Source organism: Pelophylax lessonae (genome assembly GCF_965119305.1).
Source record: "Pelophylax lessonae genome assembly, chromosome: 3".
NCBI lineage: Eukaryota > Metazoa > Chordata > Amphibia > Anura > Ranidae > Pelophylax > Pelophylax lessonae.
The window spans coordinates 18,814,253-18,839,752 of record NC_138770.1 but is presented as its reverse complement, the minus strand read 5'-3'; the positions used below and the strand labels follow the sequence as shown (position 1 = coordinate 18,839,752).

Genomic DNA, 25,500 nt, shown 5'->3' with positions numbered 1-25,500 from the left:
GGGAGGGTTCCTCCATTTTTTTTCTATTGTCGGGCAATGCCAGCATTCTTTTCTTTACATTCATCTTTCAGTGGGGAAGCCCGCTGACAGCTGATGAGTCATGGTTGGTAAGGATGCGGGCGGCCGGCTTCCCGGCTTGCTGCTTAACAACCAGTTATTTCTTCACACAGAATTTGCATCGGTCGATCGTTTATTTGACTGATCCAAATTCGAATCGTTCTGAAAAGTTGGAATTCGTTAGAAAATGTATAAACTATACAAATTTTAACAGATTTCAACAAAATTCATTACAATTTCATTTGGAGATTTGGATACATCCGAATCTAGGAATAACAAAAAAATTGTCAGAATTTGTATTTGCCTGAAACGAATTTAACATTTCTAACACTTAATGGGGTGCGGGGGCAGAACTTCCCCAAAGCACCCACCCCCCGTGTTGAGGACATGTGGCCTGGTATGGTTAAGGAGGGGAGCCCTCACTCGTCCCTTCCACTTTCCAGACCTGCTGGGCTGCATGCCGGGATAAAAGGCCTGGTATGGTTTAGGGTAGAACTCAACCTGGTTTTTTATTTTTGCCCCTAAGGGCCTGGTATGGACTTGGGGGGGGGGGGGGACCACGCAGTTTTGTTCTATTGCTGGGCAATGCCGGCATTCTTTTCTTTACATTCATCGGTCAGTGGGGAAGCCCGCTGACAGCTGATGAGTCATGGTTGGTAAGGATGCGGATGGCCGACTTCCCGGTTTGCTGCTTAACAACCAGCTATTTCTTCACACAGAATTTGCATCGGTCGATCGTTTTTTGACTGATCCGAATTTTAATCGTTCTAAAAAGTTGGAATTCGTTAGAAAATGAATAAACAAAACAAATTTTAACAGATTTCAACTAAATTCATTACAATTTCATTTGGAGATTTGGATACATCCGAATCTAGAAACAGCGAAAAAAATTTGTCAGAATTTGTATTCGCACCGAAACGAATTTCACGTGTCTAACACTTAATGGCCACCCACTAACAGCTGGGCTCCCAGCCAATGCAAATGGCCGCCGATGGCAGAGCCCACTCTCCAGGCATGGATCCTCTACATATGTGTGCCATAACACCACCCCGCTGATAGCTGGGGACTCAATGACCACTCGGGACATCCTGGAAGACTTCTGCATACCAAAGGAAGCTCCTGACATCCCGCACAGCTTCCCAGCACCAGACCCGCCCACCAATACTTCCAATAGGTAGGAAAACTTCATACAAAAATAGTCCTATAAGTGAGGAGGAGAAAAAGGAATGCAGCCATTGGCTTATCCTGAACATTTATGGGGGTGGGGCCTTATGGGGGAGGAACGAGGGTGGGGCTACCCAAACGTATGCTGCCATGGACATCTGTCAGGAAAGCACATTATGGCCACTAGATGGAACTGACAATTATAGGAAATCCCAACTCGCCATGACTGGAGGAATGCGGGTCATATTTCATGAACACATTTATAACAAACAGATCTGTAACTGTTTGTGAAATCTTCCCGCACAAAATGTACTCCAATGAAAGGTAATGACTTCTGCTATCAATGGCCAACACGGGACAAAACTTCATCCATGTCTTTGGTGATCTCTGATCTCCTTATGAAGTTTCTTACAGCCATGGAGTATATCTGAGGTGTATATCAGGGTGTGCTTCTTCCCCACATGTCCACCAACATTCATATAGAAGACATTTCCTGCACTCAAGGCACTAATACACCTCCAGGGTTGTGTGGGATTCCTGATGTACAGGAAGACAGGACTTCTATGAGGAACATTTCCCTCACTCAGGACAGGAATACGGCTTCTCCCCCGTGTGAGATCTCTGATGTCTGGAAAGATTGAACTTCAATGAATAACATTTCCCGCACTCAGGACAGGAATACGGCTTCTCCCCCGTGTGAGATCTCTGATGTTTGTAAAGATCACACTTCTGTGAAAAACATTTCCCACACTCAGAACAGGAATATGGCTTCTCCCCCGTGTGAAATCTCTGATGCACGGAAAGATGGGACTTCACTGAAAAACATTTCCCACACTCAGGACAGGAATACGGCTTCTCACCCGTGTGCAATGTCTGATGTATGGAAAGATATGACTTGAGTGAAAAACATTTCCCGCACTCAGAACAGAAATACGGCTTCTCACCAGTGTGCAATCTCTGATGCACGGAAAAATGGGACTTCTCTGAAAAACATTTCCCACACTCAGGACAGGAATACGGCTTCTCACCAGTGTGCAATCTCTGATGTGTCGAAAGAGTGGACTTATGTGAAAAACATTTCCCGCACTCAGGACAGGAATACGGCTTCTTACCAGTGTGCAATCTCTGATGCTTTGAAAGATTGGACTTCACTGAAAAACATTTCCCGCACTCAGGACAGGAATACGGCTTCTTACCAGTGTGCAATCTCTGATGCTTGGAAAGATTGGACTTCACTGAAAAACATTTCCCACACTCAGGACAGGAATACGACTTCTCACCAGTGTGCAGTCTCTGATGTGTAGAAAGATATGATTTGCTTGAAAAACATTTTCCACACTCAGGACAGGAATACGGCTTCTCACCAGTGTGCAATCTCTGATGCACGGAAAAATGGGACTTCTCTGAAAAACATTTCCCGCACTTAGGACAGGAATACGGCTTCTCACCAGTGTGCAATCTCTGATGTGTTGAAAGAGTGGACTTCACTGAAAAACATTTTCCACACTCAGGACAGGAATACGGCTTCTCCCCAGTGTGCAATCTCTGATGCGTGGAAAGATTGGACTGCTGTGAAAAACATTTCCCGCACTCAGGACAGGAATACGGCTTCTCACTGGTGTGAGATCTTTTATGCACATTAAGCTTGGATTTAAAACGGAAACACTTCCCGCACTCAGTACAGGAAAAGCTCTTATCTGTTGGAAGGATGGCACTGTCCCTCACAGTCTGAGGTTCCTCAGGATAAGAGGAATACGATGGTCCGGCACTGTCCCTCACAGTCTGAGGTTCCTCAGGATAAGAGGAATACGATGGTCCGGCACCGTCCCTCACAGTCTGAGGTTCCTCAGGATAAGAGGAATACGATGGTCCGGCACCGTCCCTCACAGTCTGAGGTTCCTCAGGATAAGAGGAATACGATGGTCCGGCACCGTCCCTCACAGTCTGAGGTTCCTCAGGATAAGAGGAATACGATGATCCATCTACACTGTGTGGTGCCGGATGGACATTTGAGGTCGCCGGGTTTTCTCCTGGACTATGCTGTGTGATGTCCTCATCTTCTACTTTACAGTCTGGAGACAAAGTGAGACAATCCTCTGAGGTTTTCCTCATCTCCCGTCCATGTACTAAAATAGAAATACAAAGATTATTACTAGACATGAGCAAATTGGTTCCCCTAAACCAGGACTCCGCCCACATCAGACAGCTTTGTCTCTGAGGGTCTTACAATTCCACCCTCATGGTAACTAGTAAATGGGTCCTCTGATCTCCTACCAGTTCATTTCTTTATTCATGGACCTTAGTCAGAGATTGAGGAAACAACGAGAACTGTCTTTTATAGGAGTGACAGTGATGAGGGGATTATAGGACGAGTGTCCCCACCCCCTCTATCACTCATTGCCATCTTCACAACACAAGTCCTGCACTTCCTTATTTAGTCCATGATTTAGTCATGAATAACAGCGGGGCTGAGCCCCACCAGAGGTCAGAGAGTGAGGATGGGGGAGAACAACCAAGATGAAGACTGGACTGATCCTGAAGACCACCATCATTGGGTTACTGACTCCTCCCTCATTATCACTTTCCGTTTAAGGTTCCAAAGTTGGAGGATGTTATCACATTATTATCACCATGTAAAAGTCTGTCCTCCAATCAAATTATCAGATATAAAATGTCCAGCTGGTAGGAAATGGGTGTAACAAAATAGAATCCATATTATGTGTATACATAGCAGTGGGTAGAGGGGAGAGAGCGGAAGTCAGGAGTATGTAATGTACAACACAGAATATATAGTGCAGGGGTCAGGAGTATGTAATGTACAACATAGAGTATATAGTGCAGGGATAAGGAGTATGTCATGTACAATATATATAGTGCAGGGGTCAGGAGTATGTAATGTACAACAGAGTATATAGTGCAGGGGTCAGGAGTATGTAATGTACAACATAGGGTATATAGTGCAGGGGTCAGGAGTATGTAATATACCACATAAATTATATATTAAAAAAATACCCTCCATAGGAGTAGGGACTATTATGGGCATATCAGACAAAACAAATTCTAAAAACATGGACTATAAAACAATATACATTTTATTACATACAGACTGAAAACTAGACTATAAAAGAATGTGGCTTGTGAACATTTGTGTAATACCATGCTGAAAATAGAGGCTGAATTGTGACCATCTAACATGAACTTCCAGACCAACAGGCTGGAGCAGAGTGATTGGTGGTTCAGCTGAGCTGCCAGAACAGCACCGTGCTTTGCTGTTACTGGTGGTTTTGCAGCGACACCACCCAGCCTGATGAATCTGTGGGTCTGGAAGCTCATGTTAGATGACCTCAGCTGCCTGCTCTGTATTCAGCATTACACTTACCATTGGATGACAGTTCCATCTAGCAGTGTGGTGTTGCTGTCACTAGTGTAATTACATCCCTCTGAGGATACCTGGTCCTATTTTGATGCCCCCTGTGGCTCCGCAGACTGAATCACAGCGCCCTCTATCTTAAGCCTAAGCATCAACATGGTAGCACAATTTCTTGTCTTTATGATCCTTGGCTTGTCCACGTGAAGGCAGTGTATATGGCCGGAAAATCTTTATACCTACCATATGAGCATCCCGAAGAAGATTTCCGACCCTCATTTTAGAAACGCCTCGGATGTCTCATTTCATTATTATGTTTTGGTTGAGGTCTTGGTAATCATACCGGTAAACTGCGATTTCACAAATGTTCACGAGACACATTCTTTTATAATCTAGTTTTCAAACTGTATGTAATAAAATGGATATTGTTTTATAATCCATATTTTTGGAATTTATTTTGTCTTATATGCCCATTATAGTCCCTTCTCCTATGGAGGGTATTTTTTGGATGTTATGACCGGGATGATGGCATTCTCCCAGCTTTCCACCATTTACATTTATAATATAAATTATACAGTGTAAGGGTCAGGACTCTTAAGCTTCCACTGATTCCTGAATACCAATATTATATGTTTACATGAGACAAGTTGCAGAGGTCCCACACCGCTGCCTCCCATCTCCTGAGACTGCACTCAGTGACTTGGGTGTGAGACTATACAGACATATCCCTCCACCCGGCACTGCCAGCAAATAACAGAGCAAGGAACCCCGGGAGAATTGTTCTGTCAGAGATCTTAGTAGACCCGGGCATGGGGCAGAAGAACCAAAACACATGTCCTAGGTCTGGTAACACCTATAGTGAAAATCAACATTTTGCTGCCAGCTGAACCCCAGAATCTCCATAAATCCAGTCTAGAGACATAAATTGTGTCTGCAGCACAGAGAAGGAAGATTATCCGAGAGAAATACAGGAATACAGGACGGGGAACACAGCTCAGGAAAGTGACCAGGGAATTACAGGCTGATATCACCCACTCCTTGCCCTACTCTGGACCAATCAGTGAGCAGTATGGGTGGAGGAATGTATTTAGTGTTAATGACCCACCTGTGCTGATCTCTGTAGGAGTGTCCTCCTCTATAAATGTCCCCGTTATTCCATCCTCCTCCATAGACTGCTGATCATCCCTCACATATGTCTCTTCTTCTTCTGCTTTAACCTCAAATTCTATATCGATTGGATCTCCACTCTAAATCAAGAAAATGAGAGAAAATATCATTTGTAAAATATAAGCTTTAATATTGCAACATCACATTAACATTCCACACATGGTCTCCATGAGTGTTTTATAAGCTCCGCACACCAACCTTATAACAGTGAGGGATGGTGTGATCTTCCTGTGTGGAATCCCGGGAATACAGAGGACGGGGACATCTCTCTGGTGGGTTCCTGGTATTAGGTGGCTCCATCATATCCTTGTGTCCTTCTGAAAACTCCTCCATCACTCCATACTCCTCATCCTCCTCTTTATACTCTTCTTTAACATCAATATTATCATCCCCGAGGTTTCCTCTCTGAATATATAATAAAACATTTATTGTAACAAATATACTGTATATAAATCAGAACTACCAATCATTGACAATCATCTACCTGGTGATGGTGAGGGATGGTGTGACCTTCCTGTGTGGAATCCCGGGAATACAGAGGACGGGGACATCTCTCTGGTGGGTTTCAGTAGCTGGATGACTCCTCCATGGTGTCCTGGTACAGATCTTTGTGTCCTTTTAGAAACTCTGACTCCTCCATCACCCCATCCTCACCATCCTCCTCTTTTATCTCTTCTTTAACCTCATCTTTAGAATCTCTCAGAATTCCACTCTGAATATATAATAAAAATGACATCAATGGTAACAATGCAGATAATGTACAGATCCTAATGATACTATCAGTGATTGTTCCTCATCTACCTGATGATGGTGAGGGATGGTGTGACCTTCCTGTGTGGAATCCCGGGAATACAGAGGACGGGGACATCTCTCTGGTGGGTTCCCATTACTGGATCCATCTGTAGGAAACACACACACTGACTGAATACATTGTTTCTATGTGTTTATCAGATGATGGGGGATCTAGGTGGAGCCTCCGTACTGCTCTCTCCTTTACAATAAAGTCTCCTCTTACCCGGTGATGTGAGGGGCGGCTGATTCTCCATCATGACGTCCTTGTAGAGATTATTGTGTCCTTCTAAATACTCCCACTCCTCCATGGAGAAATAGACAGTGACATCCTGACACCTTATAGGAACCTGACACACACAATGATACAGTCACCATCCAGACACATCCCTTGTCTGTTACTGGATAATGTCCCAGAATTCCCAGCACCGCTCACCTCTCCTCCATGATCTCTCAGGTGACTTCTAGAATCTTCTTTGTATTTCTCTATTCTATCAGGGAGGGAGGTGGAGGCAATGTGATGGTCATATGATCTCCAGACTTCACACGAGTTAAGCCCCATACACACACGCAGATCGTCGTCATACAAACGTCGGCGGACGAAAGATCTGCCGATTGTATGCGTGTTAGTATGGTGCCTCCGACAGCTGTCTACACACAATCCGCGGACAAGAGTCTTTCTTGCAAACATGAAAATTTTTGTCTGCAGACACCAGAACGGACAATTGTTTGCCTGTCAGTACAGAAATCAGCCGACAGACCGCAGATTTGCAAGACTGGGCATGCTCAGAAAATAAAAAACACAGGGAAAGTTAACCATTACATGACATCACTTCTGCAGTCAGCTGAAGTCTGCGGACAAAATTCTTGTGCTGTCCTTGTGCTGTCTTTGCACTTTTCAACAGACACCGACATCCCGGGGAGAAAAGATGAACATTTGTATGACGACGATCTGCGTGTGTGTATGGGGCTTAAGACTCTAGATCTGAACACAAATAGTAAAATCAAATGAAATTCCCAGAATCCTCCTCACCTCACCATTCGGGTTTCCATTTGATTAAAGCCCCACTTCAGGCTAAAGTATAATTTACCCACACAGGAACCCCACACTATGCAGGGTAAAAGCTTGTTGCAGGCATTCTGACATCATTACATACAACGCAGGACCAACAGTCCCACTTTGCTAATAAGTATGCCAAGGGTCCATCCACATTCTAAGAGCCAGATGGAGGGACATTAGGGGAGGAGCTGTGAGGTCAGTGTGATGTCATAGGACATATAGACTCGGGATGGAGGGACATTTGGAGGGGAAGATTTGAGGGGCCCTCTATATGAGGCTCCCATGCAAACCAAATCATTGTGCCTCCCACTTCTAAAATAAAGAGTGAACTTTGACCTTTACCATACAGAAATCTGTCAGGAATGTGTGAAAGTAATCTCTCATGTGAGCAGGTTACGTGCGGAGGAACGGAGTGTAAATAGCAGACAATTTTCTCCAGAGCTCCTAATGGTGGGGATGGATTTTGCTGCATGCTGGTGCCAAGTTTCCACCCCCAGGGTCACTGCAGGTGTGGAGAAAATCTGTGTCAGTGGATATGGAGGAGAGATGAGGAGGAGATCCAGGAATCAGGATAAAGGTCAGGACAAGCAACAGACGAGCGCATCCAAGAGATGAAGCCGGGGTCACTACACAGAAAATCAATCCAAGGAAACAACAGGCAGGACGAGGAATAGCAAGAAGGAGCTCAGAGACAAATGAGGATATTGCTCAGCCAATGGGAGATTATCTCAGCATGGCTTACATAATGAAGGAGATGAGGGGGAGGGGAGGAAGTCACTTAAGGTGATCATAGATACATGGAAATTCAGCTGGTTCAGCAGGGATCGGTCACATTTCCATCCATGTGTGGTTAGCTTTGGAAGCAAGATATATTAATCATCAACTGATCCCCTTGAAGGGGTTAATCTACTTATTACCTCTGCCGCCAGATCCTGCAGTGTCTCCCTCTACGTTCTATGGAACGTCCTCTGTACCTGACATCACTTCCTGTCTGTATTCCATAGAGACTTCCTGTCTGGGTAGAAGTGAGATCACCACCTTGTGGAGCTCAGAGGAACTGCAGCCCTGAGAACCGTCTGGTAGTGTGAACACGGCCTTGTGCTGTGTGTGTATGTACTGTATATCCTTCCCCTTTCTCTCCTCCCTGAGTGTGTATGAAGAGGCGGAGCTCCTGCTGGAACAGCGGCCGGAGGAGGAAGCCGAGTCTAGGAGGGAGACTGACAGAAAGCGCAGCAGACTTGCAGGAGTGAGCGAGGAGGATCCAGTTCCTTTGCCATCGGAGGTGAGGAGAGTGTAAAGGATGTTTGTGACTCTGGTAGCTGAAAAGCTGGGAGTCATATTGCTCTGGTGAGTGGGGAAGCACTACTAAGGGGGCGCCCTCACCATCACGAGTGTAAGAGGTGGAAGAAGGCGTGGCTACACTACAGCTGGCACAGTTTGGAGCACAGAGCACTTTCACACCTTATCAACTTTTTATTAAGTTGTGAACTTTTTTGGAGCAACAGAACTTTGTTGAAGTAGATGCAAAGTGGAAGCAGTGGACTTGCAGAGAAAACTATATTGAGCAAAAAATATTGTATATTACGATGAATTTGCACAGGTTTTTATTTTAAATAAAATATTATAAGATTAATGAAGTATGTGTAAAGTGGAAGCAGTTGATCTGCAGGGAACAGCATCTTGAGCACAAAGCACTTTATGTTGTATATTAATTTGCACATGGATCAGTTTACTTCATTTATTGATAAACACCATAAGATGAATGAAGTAGGTGTAAACCTAGACCTAGGGAACACAAGGGAGGTGGAGTGGGAATCCTCCTATCCTCACAGAGCACCTTCCAGGTTCTCCACTCTCCTCCCTCTCATCATTTGAAGCTCACTGTATACATCTATTTTCTCCAATCTCCTCTAGAATTGCTGTGATCTATCGGCCCGCTGGACCGGTATTAACTTTCCTTGATGACTTCTCTGCCTGGCTGCCCTACTTTCTCTCTTCTGATATCCCCACCAGGGCCAGATTAACGTAGGGGCTATTGGAGCTGCAGCTCCAGGCCCCTACCTTTTATATAGGCCCCGGGTTGGCCATATTCACTGTTACCGCTCTTCTGTCACTTGTAAACACAGAAGTCTGGCTTCTATGCTCGCTTCCCCAGGCAGCTCCCTCAGAACCTCCCCACACAGCGCGAAGGCCGGACAAGGAGGGACAGTTGCCAATGCATGGATGTGTTTATGGGCTTCAGAGACAGCATCCCATGTTGAATTAGGCATGCATGGCTGCACCCTTCCTCCTCTGGGTGCATGGCAAGGCACGGCCCTTAAGGCCCTTCAAAATCCTCAGCACCAAGCCCATGATGCTCTTAATCCGGCCCTGATCCCCACAATCATTCTCAGAGACTTCAACATCCCTGTTACTACGAACACTTCTGCTACTTCCAAACTTCTCAGTCTAACCTCCTTATTTGGCCTGAAGAAATGGATACACAATGGATAGAGGCTTCTACTCACTCTGGTGACAACACCCTCAGCCTTGTATTCTCCCACCTATACACTCCATGCATCCTCTCCAACAATCCTCTCCCTCCCTCCAAACACCACTAGGGATGGGCGAGCAGTTTGGGCCGAGGATACATTCACCGATCACCCAAATTTTCTGTACGCTCTGTGTTTTCATTTTTTTTACTATTTACATCCCGCCGAGCGCACAGTCAATAGGTTGTTAGGAAGCGAGACTGGGAAGCCGGCCGCTGGGTCCTTAACAACGAATGAGTCATGAGCTGTCAGTGGGCTTCCCCGCTGACAGCAGAATGTAAAAAAATATAATTGCCAGTAAGAAAAAAAATCGGGTAAAAATTGGCGTGGGGTCCCCCAAAATCCATACCAGTGCCCTTTGGGTCTGGCATGAATTTTAAGGGGAAATCCATGCCAAAATTTAAAAAACAAATGGCATGAGGTCCCCCCAAAATCTATACCTGACCCTTATCCGAGCATGCAGCCGGGCAGGCCAGGAATGGGGGGGGGTGAGTGAGCGCCCCCCCTGAATCATACCAGGCCACATGCCCTCAACATTGGGGGTTATTTGGGGCACGTTGGGCTCGCCCCTCCCCCCCAAAGCACCTTGTTCCTATGTTGATGGGGACAAGGGCCTCTTCCCCACAACCTTGGCCTGTGGTTGTGCAGGTCTGCAGGCAGGGGACTTATCAGAATCATGAAGCCCCCTTTAACAAGAGGGCCCCCAGATCCTGCCCCCCTATGTGAATGAGTTTGGGGTACATTGTAAAAATAAATGAGGCTATGAGACCATTTTTCACAATTCCTTCTATAGAAAAATCAAAAAAACAATGTCCTCCAATGTAGATCTGTCGTCAGTCATGACACCTACTGCACCTCTGGACCCCAAAAAAGAAAACACTCCACCCTCAAGGAATGACAGTCTAACAGTTCTTAAAAAGGTAAGGAGCAGTGCCACCTGGTGACATCATCTGGTGGCCCGCCCCCCTTGTGATGTAACTGACTGGTGCATGCTGGATCGGTGACATCATAAGGGGCAGGGCCACCAGGTGGCTCTGTCCATTACCTATTTAAAAACTGTCACCCAGCGGAGCAGGCATTCGACAGTCAGCCCTCTTCATGGGCGGAGTTTTTTTTTTTTTTCTTTTTTTGGGTCGGCGGTGCATCTGTCGTTGTGATTGACAATGGATCTACATAAGGGGACATTGTTTTTTTATTTTATTTTTAATAAAGGAACTGTCAAAAACTGCCTCATGTCTTTATTTTTAACATTTTTTTGGTAAATGGGGGCCAGGATCTGGGGGCCCCCTTTTTCAAGGGGGCTTCCAGATAAGCCCCCTGAAGACCCCCCTAACCCAAAGCACCCCCCCATGTTGAGGGCATGTGGCCAGGTGTGGTTTGGGGGGCACTCACTTGTCCCCTGTCCTGGCCCGCCAGGCTGCGTGCTGAGATAAGGGTCCGGTATGGATTTTGGGGGGAAAGATACGCCATTTAAAAAAAAAAATTGGCCTGGGGTTTCCCCTCAAAATCTATACCAGACCCTTATCCAAGCATGCAGCCTTTTTTGGGCCTGGTATGGATGGGGCCTGGTGTTTTTTCCCCATTTTTTATTTTCTTTGCCAACAATAATTTTTTTTACATTCAGCTGTCTGCGGGAGAGCCCGCTGACAGCTGAGGACCCATTTGTTGTTAAGGACGCCGTGGCCGGTTTCCGGCCTCGCTTCTTAACAACCTATTGACTGTGCACTCAGCGGGATTTAAATAGTAAAATAAATAGAAGAAACGCAGAGCACACAGAAAATTTGGGTGTTTTGGCAAACACCTGAAGGGGCCATTTCAGGTTGAAGTTATGCTCGGTCAAAACTGTTCGCCCATCCCTAGTGGTATTTAGAGAGAGGGAGAGGATTGTTGGAGAGGTTGCATGGAGTGCATAGGTGAGAGAATACAAGGCTGAGGGTGTTGCCACCAGAGTAAGTAGAAGCCTCTATCCATTGTGTATCCACTGCTTTAGGCCAAATGAGGAGGATAGACTAAAATATTTAGAAGTAACAGAAGTGTTTGTAGTAACTGGGATGTTGAAGTCACCGAGAATGATTGTGGGGATTTCAAAGGGCCTGGTATGGACCGAGGGGGGACCCCCACATTGTTTTTTTTTTTAATTATTTCTATTGCAATGGCCGGGAAAATCAGTTTAAATGTAATTTTTTTCTTTATAAATGTCAGTTTTGATGCAGCAGGTTCTATACACAGTACAGATACACCACTTTACAGGCAGACTAAGGGGACTTCCCAGGCACTATATTTAAAGGAATTTTTCTTTGTCTTTTCATTGTAAGCATTAATTAAAATCACTGCTCCTATGAAAACGAAATTTTGTAAAAAAATAAATAAATAATTAAAAAAATAATAATTGCATTGATAGTATCAAACATGAAAAAAAAGAAAAAAAAAAAGAAAAACACTCACACAGAAATTTCTGGTGTTGGGCGAACACCCAAACAGACGATGTTCAAGCCAAACTTATGACCATCCCAAACCATTTGCCCATCCCTATTACCTGGTTATCTCTCGCCTCGACCACTGCAACTCCCTCCTCATTGTCTTACCTTTACATAGGCTATCCCTCCTTCAGTCCCTCATGAATTTTGCTGCCAGACTCCTCCACCTTACAAACCACTTAGTATCTGCTACCCCTCTCTGCCAATCCCTTCATTGGCTGCCACTCACCCAACAAATTTAAATAAAAAATACTAACAGTAACTTACAAAGTCATTCACAACTCGGCCCCCAGCAATACCACTAAAATGGTCTCAATATGCCAACCAAATCATCCTCTTTGATCCTCCCAATATCTTCTGCTTTCTAGTTCCTTTGACACCTCCTCCCACCTCCAGGACTTCTCCCGAGTCTCTCCTATCCTGTGGAACTCTCTACTCCAATCTGTCTATCTCCTACTCTATCCACCTTTAGGCGTTGCTTGAAAACTCATCTCTTCAGAGAAGCCTATTCTGCCCCCACCTAACAACTGCACTTTTATTTTCTCCATCCGCCCATCCCCCACAGTTATTACCTTTTGTATCACTTGACCCTCCCTCCTAGATTGTAAGCTCTAAAGAGCAGGACCCTCCGATTCCTCCTGTATTAAATTTTATTGTAATTGTACTGTTTGCCCTAACATTGTAGAGCCTGCTCAAACTGTTGGCACTTTATAAATCCTGTATAATAATAATAATATATGACTGCCTAGTCCAGCCTCTCTCAGCCAGGGTTCCTCCAAAGGTTCCTAGGGGCTCCTTGTCACTTCCTTGTACTGTATATGGAAGTGTCACCTACCAGCCGTTTCTGGATACCCAAGCTTATTATCATTGCACAACACACACAATTTTTTTCTTTCAATATATTTTTTATTCTAACTTTAATTTTAACAAGAGTGCAAAAAAAAAAAAAAAATGAATAAAATGGTAAAGAAAGAAATCCAATTGGTCAGGAAAATGAATTGTCTGGAATGTGGAGGCGGAGTCAGTAATAATTTGTGTACAATACAATACACGCGTTACATTATTATAACAAAGTATTGTAGAAAAGATCACACCATAGAAAATGGGGGAAAGGAGAAAATAAACCCGGATATGAAGGTGACAATTGTGTACGAGGAACACCTTAACATTTACCACCATTTTATTCTCCAGGGCCTCTGCTTTCTGAAAATATATGTTTGGGGGTTTTATCTAATCTTCAGGCCCAAAATCTGCATTTTACCATGGGTGCAAAAAGAATTAAAAAACAACTCTGTCTGGTTTTTATGTCCTTCAATGTGTACTGTACTCATAAATACATGGGTGTGATCTCAGGGATTTGTATGACCCCCCCTCCCTGACATAGGAAACTAAGGGGTCTATGCAAAGAATATGTTGGGTGAGTGTAACAAGCATGTGTCCAGCCATGACAAATTCTGGCCGTATTCTAATAAACACAGTGATTTTCTATAATCGTCAGCTCCAACTAGTGGCCATAATGAGGTATTAGTTCCAAAATACCTCAATCAGGAAAATTAGTTTAATACCACATTATGGCCACTAGATGGACCCAATGATCAGAGGAAATCACTGAATGAAATAAAATAAGACCAACATTTGTCATATTTGTTCATCTATTTTATAAAAACTAAACATGTAAGTGAAGTGGTAACTATTGAGCCAATCACTTCATCAAACCACACATAATATCTCCCTTCAAAGGGAAAACAGAAATTATTTACAGAAAATCAAACAGTATAAAAATTTTCCAACCAATAACCTCCACCCAGACAAGATATGTAGAAATATAAAGACAAGCGGTGTTACCTCTCGTGCCAAGCCACCCAAACCCACACAGGAGCAAAGGAAAGAAGTTCTCGCCTAGTTTATCTCCGAGTTCTCCTTCCCTCCTGTTAGGGGATGGAAGAAGGATGGACTGAAGACAGAGAGACATGCTTCGGGGTCACCACTGGTAAGTAGAGCCTTGAAATGAAGGACATCAACTTCAGAATTTCTGTCTTGTCTGTGTAAAGTTTACTGATAAAGATATATGGGATCTCACAGCTTCTAGCTCTGTAACCCGCTATATCATTATCAGTAACCGTCACACAGACAAGCAAGACATTCTGAAGGTGATTCCTTCATTTCACGGCTCTATTTACCACTCTACACCCCAAAATTTACTCAGCCAATGAAAAGCCAACACGGTACAACACTTCATCCATGTCTCTGATCTCCTTGTGAACTGTTTCTTACATGATGAAGATCAGCCATGGAGTATATCTGAGGTGTATATCAGGGTGTGCTTCTTCTCCACATGTCCAGCAACATTCATATAGAAGACATTTCCCGCACTCAAGGCACTAACACCTCGAGGGTTGTGTAGGACCCCTGATGTACAGGAAGACAGGACTTCAGTGAGGAACAATTCCCTCACTCAGGACAGGAAAGTAGCTTCTCCCCCGTGTGAGATTTCTGATGTTTGTAAAGATTGGACTTATCTGAAAAACATTTCCCACACTCAGGACAGGAATACGGCTTCTCCCCCGTGTGAGATCTCTGATGTCTGAAAAGACTGGACTTATCTGAAAAACATTTCCTGCACTCAGGACAGGAATACGGCTTATCCCCCGTGTGAGATCTCTGATGTGTGTAAAGACTGGACTTCCGTGAAAAACATTTCCCGCAGTCAGGACAGGAAAATGGCTTCTCCCCCGTGTGAGATCTCTGATGTCTGGAAAGAGAGGACTTTTCTGAAAAACATTTCCTGCACTCAGAACAGGAATACGGCTTCAACCCCATGTGAGATCTCTGATGTATGAAAAGACTGGACATATGTGAAAAACATTTCCCGCACTCAGGACAGGAATGCGGTTTCTCCCCCGTGTGAGTTCTCCGATGTATGTAAAGATTGGACTGCCGTAAAAAACATTTCCCGCACTCAGGACAGGAAAATGGCTTCTCCTCCGTGTGAGTTCTCTGATGTGCGTAAAGATTGGATTTCCGTGAAAAACATTTCCCGCACTTAGGACAGGAATACGGCTTCTCCCCCATGTGAGATCTCTGATGTATTAAAAGACTGGACATATAAGAAAAACATTTCCCGCACTCAGGACAGGAATGCGGCTTTTCCCCCATGTGAGATCTATGAAGGCTGTTACGATGAGACTTTAGTGAAAAACATTTCCCGCACTCAGAACAGGAAAACGGCTTCTCCCCCGTGTGAGATATTTTGTGCAAATTAAAACCATATTTAGAACACAAACATTTCCCACACTCAGCACAGGAATACGGCTTCTCTACCATGTGAGACCTTTTTTGCTCATTAAGACGGGATTTAAAACGGAAACACTTCCCGCACTCAGTACAGGAAAACCTCCTATGTGTTGGAAGGATGGCACCATCCCCCACAGTCTGAGGTTCCTCAGGATAAGAGGAATACGATGGTCCGGCACTGTCCCTCACAGTCTGAGGTTCCTCAGGATATGAGGAATACGATGATCCATCTACACTGTGTGGTGCCGGATGGACATTTGAGGTAGCCAGGTTTTCTCCTGGACTATACTGTGTGATGTCCTCATCTTCTACTTTACAGTCTGGAGACAAAGTGAGACAATCCTCTGAGGTTTTCCTCATCTCCCGTCCATCTACTAAAATAGAAATACAAAGATTATTACTAGACATCAGCAGATTGGTTCCCCTAAACCAGGACTCCGCCCACATCAGGCAGCTTTGTCTCTGAGGATCTTACAATTCCCCCCTCAAGGTAACTATTAAATGGTAGAGGGTGACTAGGTGTCCCAGGAGTCACACATCAAGTCAAGACCTGCTGTATGATAGTAAATGGCAGTCTCAGTCTGGACCTACGCCAGGCCACGCCTTGATGTGCGGGACACCTACTCACTATCTACCGATATAAAATGTCCAGCTGGTAGGAAATGGGTGTAACAAAAGAGAATCCATATTATGTGTATATATTGTGCATATATACAATATATAGAGTATATACTGCAGGGTCAGGAGTACGTAATGTACAACATAGAGTATATAGTGCAGGGTCATATATATGTAATGTACAACATAGAGTATATAGTGCAGGGGTCAGGTGTATGTAATGTACAACATAGCGTATATAGTGCAGGGTCAGGTGTATGTAATGTACAATATACAGTATATAGTGCAGGGGTCAGGAGTACGTAATGTACAACATAGAGTATATAGTGCAGGGTCATCTATATGTAATGTACAACATAGTCATAGAGTATATAGTGCAGGAGTGAGGAGTGTGTAATGTACAACAGAGTATATAGTGCAGGGTCATATATATGTAATGTACAACATAGAGTATATAGTGCAGGGGTCAGGTGTATGTAATGTACAATATAGAGTATATAGTGCAGGGGTCAGGAGTGTGTAATGTAGTGCAGGGGTCAGGAGTACGTAATGTACAACAGAGTATATAGTGCAGGGTCAGGTATATGTAATGTACAACATAGAGTATATAGTGCAGTAGTATGTAATGTACAACATAGAGTATATAGTGCAGGGGTCAGAAGTACGTAATTTTTTTTTTTTAAAACAAATAAACCTTTATTGAGTTAGGTACATAACAAAAGCAGAAAAAAGGGACAATCACTGTCATTGAAAACATTACTGAAACCAATGGTACAGAAAGTAAGGTCAAACAGGCGTATAATATTGCAGACACCCCACCCCCCCCCCCCCCCCGTCCTTAGGAACAGGGGGGGGAGCACCATTATCGAGAAAGATTGGTAATACCAGCAACACAGGCCTGCAGCAGGATAATGCAGTATCAATCCAACAATTGTAGAACAACAAGCTAAGCACGCACTGCGGGTGCGGGAGAGAGCCCAAGGGCACAGTAAGGTCAAGCCGCCACTAAACCAAACAGCCGTGATCAGGAGGTGCATGTGGCAGGGGCTTCGAGCCATCTGTCCCAAATCTTATTATATTGTCCCAGACATCCTCTATTAGCATATAAAACCTTTTTATATGGGAGAGTGGCATTGACAGCCGCTAACCACGAAGACAGAGTGGGTGGAGATGACTGCATCCACTTTAGGGCTATCAATTTCCTAGCGGTGAACAGAGTTTCACTGAGAAAGTGGAGTGTATATTTATCTATGTCTTCATCGGGGAAAATCCCAAGGATGCACATCTTAGAATCCAGGGAGACCGGGCAGCCCATGAGGTCGTGGAGGAACTGGACAACCTGTGTCCAGAAACCCTACACGAATGGGCAGTGCCATAGCATATGTCCAAACGTACTCGGGGAGCGCACAGATCTGGGGCACGCAGAGGAGCGAGAGGAGTCAAACCTGGCCATCCTCACCAGAGTGAGGTACGATCTGTGGGTGATATAGATTTGTGTGAGCCGATCCGAAAGTTTCAGGGACACAAAGGTGCAGGCCTCCAATGCATCACACCAGTCTTCCTCCTCCAGCTCCCCAACATCCCCCACCCAGGATCCCCGAACACCATACGCCAGGTCAGTCGTCTGCTTGGTACCCAGTATATCATACAGTTGGGAAATTAGTTTGTGGTGATCCTAAACTCTAAGCACGTCCAGTAGCTTAACTGAGGGTAAAGCAGGGGGATGGTTAATAAATTGCGCCCGAAGGGCATGGGTGACCTGCATGAAGTAAAATCGCATAGAGGCCGGGAGCTGAAATTCCGGTTTGATGGCGCCACCTGAGATGACATGTGATAGTAAATAAATACCCTTGGCAAGCCAGATACCCGGGTCAGAAATATGGAGAAATTCTGGTAAGTGACGATTGCGCCACAGGGGAGTCATTGAGTGGAACCCAGTGTCCCTGGTTTTGGATATCGCCAAGTCCCAGATCCGTCTGTGTTGGAACAAAAGACCGCCACGGACAGCAGACGCCGGAGAGCCGCCAACTCCCCGAAGCAGATCACAGAACGGGTGTGGGAGCCACGATTCCTCTCCGCAACAAACCAACGCCACGTACCTGTCCGAGTCCTGTTTGTCCAAGTGAAAGAAATGGGACAATTGAGCCGAGAGATAATATCTTGACCAGATCAAATAGAGGTTCAATATTTAAAGAGGAAGTAAACCCTCCTCTGACACTTTTACCTATAGGTAAGCCTATGATAAGGCTTACCTTAGGCTTACCTATAGGTACTGTAAATATATCCTAAACATGCATCGTTTAGGAGATATTTACCTTACATGCAGCCAGTAACGTCACTGGCGCATGCGCTCTGAAGGAACGGCCGCTGGTGCTGTTTCTTCAGAGCCCCGTGCCGTGACTGTCGGCTCCCGCGCGCGTGCGCGGGAGTGACGTCACCGTGGCTCCGGCCAATCAGATGGCCGGATGCCGCGATCCCGGAAGATGGGCGACTGTATATGTCGCCCGTCATACAGATGAGCGGGCGGCACAGCGGGGGCTCGTTCTAAGGTAAGTATTTGATAATGAGCTAGTATGCGATGCATACTAGCTCATTTTGTGTTTCTCTTACAGGTTTAAAAAAAAAAAAAAATTTTACGAGTTTACAACCTCTTTAAGGGAATATAGTCAGTGAGAGACCTGGTTACATGCACACCCAAGTGCTTGAATATGGCAACCCAGGATAGGGGGGAGAGCCACCTTGTCCGCCGACAGAGAAAAACTGTCAAGGGGAAGGATAAGAGACTTATCCCAGTTGACTGACAGGCCCGAAAAGTTACCAAATTGCTGTATCACAAGAAGGGCTCACTGCAGGGAGGGACCTGGATCCACCAGGTATAATAACATGTCATCCGCGTAAGTCCCTTCGACGTAAACCGCGTATACCCGGGTCTGAACGTATGGCCATTGTGAGGGGCTCAACCGCCCGCGCGTACAACAATGGGGAGATGGGACAACCCTGTCGTGTGCCACGGGACAGGGGGAACGGCTGGGATGTCCAACCCTTAGCCACCACCCGGGCTCTCGGTTGGTTATACAGGATAGTAAACCATTTAACAAAATTCGGGCCGAATCTGAATCCGGGAAGGCATTGCCATCGGTAAAGCCACTGAACTGAGTCGAAGGCTTTCGCAGCGTCCACTGTCACCACGACCCTTGTGCCCACACAATCGTGGGCAGCTTGAAGGTTCATGAACAAACGTCTGGTATTAAAAGCTGTGTTTTTAGCCGGCATGAAGCCCGTCTGGTCGGAGTGTATGAGGGAGAGGATCACCGTGTTGAGAATCAAGGCAAGTATCTTGGCTAGAATTTTGATATCGCTTTGAAGCAAAGAGATAGGCCTGTAGGACTCCGGGTAGCGATGGGTCCTTGCCCGGTTTTGGAATTAAGACGATCAAAGCCTCGCGCATTGAGTCAGGCAATGTACCTGCATCAAAGGCTGCCTCATACACCCCGAGCAAATGAGGCGCCGTGGTCTCAGAGAAATGGGAGTAAAACTCCATCGGTAGGCCATCAGAACCAGGAGCCTTAGCCCTCGCGAAACACGAGATAGCAACGACTATCTCATCAACCGAGATAGGGGCCTCGAGCATCTCAACCTGCGCAGGAGTCAGCGTGGGAAACTCGAGGGTATCCAGCAGCCTGGCAAGATCAGACGGATCATAATCAACCTTGGAGGAGTATACCTCACTGAAGTATGAGGCAAACACCTCTGCCACGGCCGATGGAACCGATGAGTCCCCCAACACCGAGGAGTGAAGTGTGATTACCACAGGGGGTCTAGCGTCCATGTGTGCTAAGTATGCCAACAATTTGCCCGCACGCACCCCATGTTCAAACACCCGTTGTCTGCTGAAAAATAACTTGCGATTAGCCTGTTCCTGGCAAAGATGATCTAGGGCCTGAGTTTGGAGATGGAGCTGGGACAGTAAGTCCGACGAGGGAGACTGGGCATATCTGGTTTCTAAGTCAGCTAGTTGTTGCTCGGCTCGTGGCAGGTCAGCCCTCGACGCCCATTTGTGCCTGGCGATGCGCGAAGAAAGGAGCAGTCGGGCGTGTCCCTTGAAGGTTTCCCACACAGCAGAGGGGGTGGCAGAGTCAACGTTAGCACTAAAGAAAAAGTCCCATTCAGCGGTCAATGAGTCAATGTCAGGGACGGTCTTGAGCCAAAAAAGGTTCAGACGCCAATGATGTTGTTGAGGGTCGGTAAACGGGGACAGCCCTATTAAGTACGAGGTATGATCTGACAGCAGACGTGGTCCAAAACGAGCACAGCAGAGCCTGGGCGAAAGGGCCTGGTAGATCCAGATGGAGTCTATTCTGGACATGGTGGAATGGGTGGCCGAGAAACAGGAGTACGCTCTAATGTTGGGATGCAGGCACCTCCAGGAGTCTAGGAGTTGAAAACTACTAAGCAGTCTGTGAAATTGGGTAACTCTATCAGGGTAGACTGGGGAGTCGGGCGGACCCATCCTATCCAGACAGGGGTTGGGTACCATGTTAAAGTCGCCCATCCATATAGCAGGGAGGGATGGGAACCTAGACATGAAAGCCATTCCCTCAGCCAGGAGCACAGCACTAAAAGGAGGAGGTACATACCAGGCCAGTAAAAGGATTGCGTGCCCACCTATCCTACCAGACATAGAAATAGACATAGAAATATGTAATGTACAACATAGAGTATATAGTGCAGGAGTGTGTAATGTACAACATAAAGTACAAAGTATATTGTGCAGGGTCAGGAGTACGTAATGTACAACAAAGTATATAATGCAGGGTCATATATATGTAATGTACAACAGAGAGTTTATAGTGCAGGGGTCAGGAGTATGTAATGTACAACATAGAGTATATAGTGCAGGGTCAGGTGTATGTCATGTACAATATAGAGGATATAGTGCAGGGGTCAGGAGTGTGTAAGGTACACAATAGAGCAGGACTTCCCAAACTGTGGGTCTGAGTGGGTCGTCGACAACGGAGCAGTCAGATCAGCAGTGAGGGAAAAAAAAAAATGACCATTTAATACGCCCACTAGGGGCGCGGTGGCCGGGTGCACAGAAGAGCGGGACGGTGCGCCGTGAGCTGAGACAGAGGGGAGGAGCATCAAAGTCCTCTTCTCCTTCTTCCCCTCCTTGTGTACGACACAGTGGCGTAATTATAGCAGCCTGCAGGGGGCCCGCACAGGTCCTCTGTCAAGTTTGAACATAGCTTGCCTTAGCCGGGGCTGTGGGCGGTCCTAGGTACGGATAACTGCTTGTCACTTGTCCACACTGTGGATACAGCTAGCACGAGGGTGTATAGGCGGGCAGGAGGGGCGACATATAGGAGAACCAATCTCCTCCATTCTCCTTCTGGCTCCTGCAGGGCTTTCAGTGGCTGCAGGGGCGGGATCATTTCTACCATATGCCTCCCCACAGGACCTCCTATCCAGCCTGGCACTAGTTGTATTTACGATGTTGACAAGTAGTCATCTGTTCCTAGGACCGCCTCCCAGCTCCGCCCCCTCGACTCCGGCTTCAACTCCCGCTTCTTGTTTCAAAGCTGTTCCTGCCGCTGGTCAGGTAGGAGAAATGCTCCCTGCCCCGAGGCCGCTCAAGTAGATACAAACACAATCTCTGCCACAGCAGAGTGTCAGGAAATACACTACCCAGCAAGTATAGTGTTCCAGGTGTCCAACTGACTGTCACTCTGCTCCCCCCGCCCCATACTGCCCCCTCCCCCCATACTGTCCTCCATTGTCCCCCTCCCATCATGCTGCCCCCCATACTGTCTCCCTATACGGCTCTCCACTGCCCCCTCCCAGCCACCACCACCGCTGCCACCGATCCCACCCCCCTCATCCCCACCACCGCTGCCACCGATCCCACCCCCTCATCACCACCACCGCTGCCACCGATCCCACCCCCCTCACCACCACCACCGCTGCCACCGATCCCACCCCCCTCACCACCACCACTGCTGCCACTGATCCCACCCCCCTCACCACCACCACCGCTGCCACCGATCCCATCCCCCTCACCACCACCGCTGCCACCGATCCAACCACCACCGATCCTAACCCCCTCATCACCACCACCGCCACCGATCCCACCCCCCTCATCACCACCACTGCTGCCACCGATCCCACCCCCCTCATCACCACCACCGCTGCCACCGATTCCACCCCCCTCACCACCACCACCGCTGCCACCGATCCCACCCCCCTCACCACCGATTCCCACCCCCCTCACCACCGCCACCGATCCCACCCCCCTCACCACCACCACCGCTGCCACCGATCCCACCCCCCTCACCACCACCAGTAATATATCACCATCGCAATAAGTGGACTGTTTTTGATAATTGCTCCACTTTTACCTGGAATTTGCTCTTATGTACAGTATGTATGTATGTATGTATGTATGTATGTATGTATCTATCTATCTATCTATATAACACTATGTCATTTCATATCTGTCTTATCTACATATAATACATGCTTCACATGTGCTTTAAAATGTGCATGGTTTTCCCTTTTAGGAATAGGAAAATAATGATGCTATGCTGTTGGGCCGGTATAATAATGCTATGGGGCTGGTATGAAATTATTTCCAGGGCTGGTTTTTATTCCCAGTCCGGCCCTAGGCACCGGACGTATTGCTGGGGGGGGGGGGTTCCCATCTGACGTCGCTGGGGGCGGTGACTAATGCACGCACCGTCCGACTCAGTCACCTTCCCGCCCGTTCCGCCGCCGTCAGTGAAGAGAGGAGCAGTGCGCCGGAGTGTGGAGTGACAGGAGTCAAGCCAGCGATCCAGCCCACTGCCCAGGACAGCAGGTAAGTGATTGAAGCCGCTGCAGTGGGTAAGTAGCAGTTCTGTGCCATGCCTGTACATACTGTGACATGCCTATACCTACTGTGCCATGCCTGTACATACTGAGCCATGCCTGTACATATACCTACTGTGCCATGCCTGTACCTACTGTGCCATGCCTGTACCTACTACTATGCCATGCCTGTACATACTGTGCCATTCCTGTACATACTGTGCCATGCCTGTACCTACTGTGCCATGCCTATACCTACTGTGCCATGCCTATACCCACTGTGCCATGCCTATACCATCACCTGTGCCATGCCTATACCTACTGTGCCATGCCTATACCAATCCCTCCCTTTATACAAGATGAGCTGATGGTCTTTGGGTTGATTTTGAGGATGATGATGCTGGTATCTCTGCATTGAAAGGGGGCATGCTGGTATCTCTGCATTGAAATGGGTCTTGCTGGCATCTCTGCATTGAAAGGGGGCATGCAGGCATCTCTGCATTGAAAGGGGGCATGCAGGCATCTCTGCATTGAAAGGGGGCATGCAGGCATCTCTGCATTGAAAGGGGGCATGCAGGCATCTCTGCATTGAAAGGGGGCATGCAGGCATCTCTGCATTGAAAGGGGGCATGCTGGCCACTTCGCATTGAAAGGGGGCTTGCTGGCATCTCTGAATTGAAAGGGGGCTTGCTGGCATCTCTGAATTGAAAGGGGGCTTGCTGGCATCTCTGAATTGAAAGGGGGAATGCTGGCATCTCTGCATTGAAAGGGGGCATGCTGGCATCTCTGCATTGAAAGGGGGCATGCTGGCATCTCTGAATTGAAATGGGACATGCTGGCATCTCTGCATTGAAAGGGGGCATGCTGGCATCTCTGAATTGAAAGGGGGCATGCTGGCATCTCTGAATTGAAAGGGGGCATTCTGGCATCTCTGCATTGAAAAGGGGCATGCTGGTATCTCTGCATTGAAGGCTGCACACTGGTCTCTCTGCATTGAAAGGGTGAACGCTGGTCTCTCTGCATTGAAAGGGGGCATGCTATACCTTAATTCTGTAGCGCTTTAAAATTCAATTACAAGCAAGTGGGTCCCGAGAAAAATCTGTATTCATAAGTGGGTCTCGGCCCAAAAAAGTTTGGGAAGCCCTGCAATAGAGTATATAGTGCAGTAGTATGTAATGTACAATATAGAGTATATAGTACAGGGGTTAGGAATATGTAATGTACAACAGAGTATATAGTGCAGGGGTCAGGAGTATGTAATGTACAACAGAGTATATAGTGCAGGGGTCAGGAGTATGTAATGTACAACATAGAGTATATAGTGCAGGAGTATGTAATGTACAATATAGATGATATAGTGCAGGGGTCAGGAGTATGTAATGTAAACCATAGAGTATAGAGTGCAGGGGTCAGGAGTACATAATGTACAACATAGAGTATATAGTGCAGGGGTCAGGTGTATGTATGGTACAACACAGAGAATATAGTGCAGGGGTCAGGAGTATGTAATGTACAACAGAATATATAGTACAGGGGTCAGGAGTACGTAATGTACCAACATATATAGTGCAGGGTCATATGAATGTAATCTACAACATAGAGTATATAGTGCAGGGTCAGGTGTATGTATTGTACAATATAGAGTATATAGTGCAGGGGTCAGGAGTGTGTAATGTAGTGCAGGGGTCAGGAGTGTGTAATGTACACCATAGAGTATATAGTGCAGGAGTATGTAATGTACACCATAGAGTATATAGTGCAGGGGTCAGGAGTACGTAATGTACAACATAGAGTATATAGTGCAGGGGTCAGGAGTATGTAATGTACAACATAGAGTATGTAGTGCAGATGCCATGGCAGATCACTTACAGACTCTGCAGATCAATGTCTACTCTCACAGTGTCAGAACCTATAAACCGACTGAGCAACACTGTAAGCACATTCCCAAATTTCAGTGCGTCCTCCAAGTGAGTCACCAGGCCCTCCTTATAGACCGGCCTTCTTCATGGCTCCCTCCAGCAAGGGGCCTCCCCTGGGTCTCCTCCTTGGCACAGCTTCCTCCAGACCAGGCAGGACAGCTTCACAACCACTTCAGCACATGTTAGGCCCCAAAACAGGCTAATGGACCTAACA

The 25,500-nt window shown here is 46.4% G+C and overlaps 2 protein-coding genes across 2 annotated transcripts in view; both read right to left on the bottom strand.

Moving 5' to 3' along the window:
- Positions 1–25,500, bottom strand: part of LOC309550239 (uncharacterized protein) — a gene marked incomplete at both ends in the record, with an annotated part of 1,760,330 nt that overhangs the window by 945,453 nt on the left and 789,377 nt on the right.
- The window catches only part of LOC309548796 (uncharacterized protein), a gene marked incomplete at its 5' end in the record, with an annotated part of 35,563 nt that continues 11,825 nt past the window's right edge, over positions 1,763–25,500 (bottom strand). Inside the window, 3 exons of the mRNA XM_082248738.1 lie at positions 1,763–2,451; positions 2,620–2,946; positions 15,067–16,006. Coding sequence (XP_082104864.1) covers positions 1,801–2,451; positions 2,620–2,946; positions 15,067–16,006 — 1,918 coding nt within the window. The 3' untranslated portion in view covers positions 1,763–1,800. The remainder of the gene's footprint in view (positions 2,452–2,619; positions 2,947–15,066; positions 16,007–25,500) is intronic.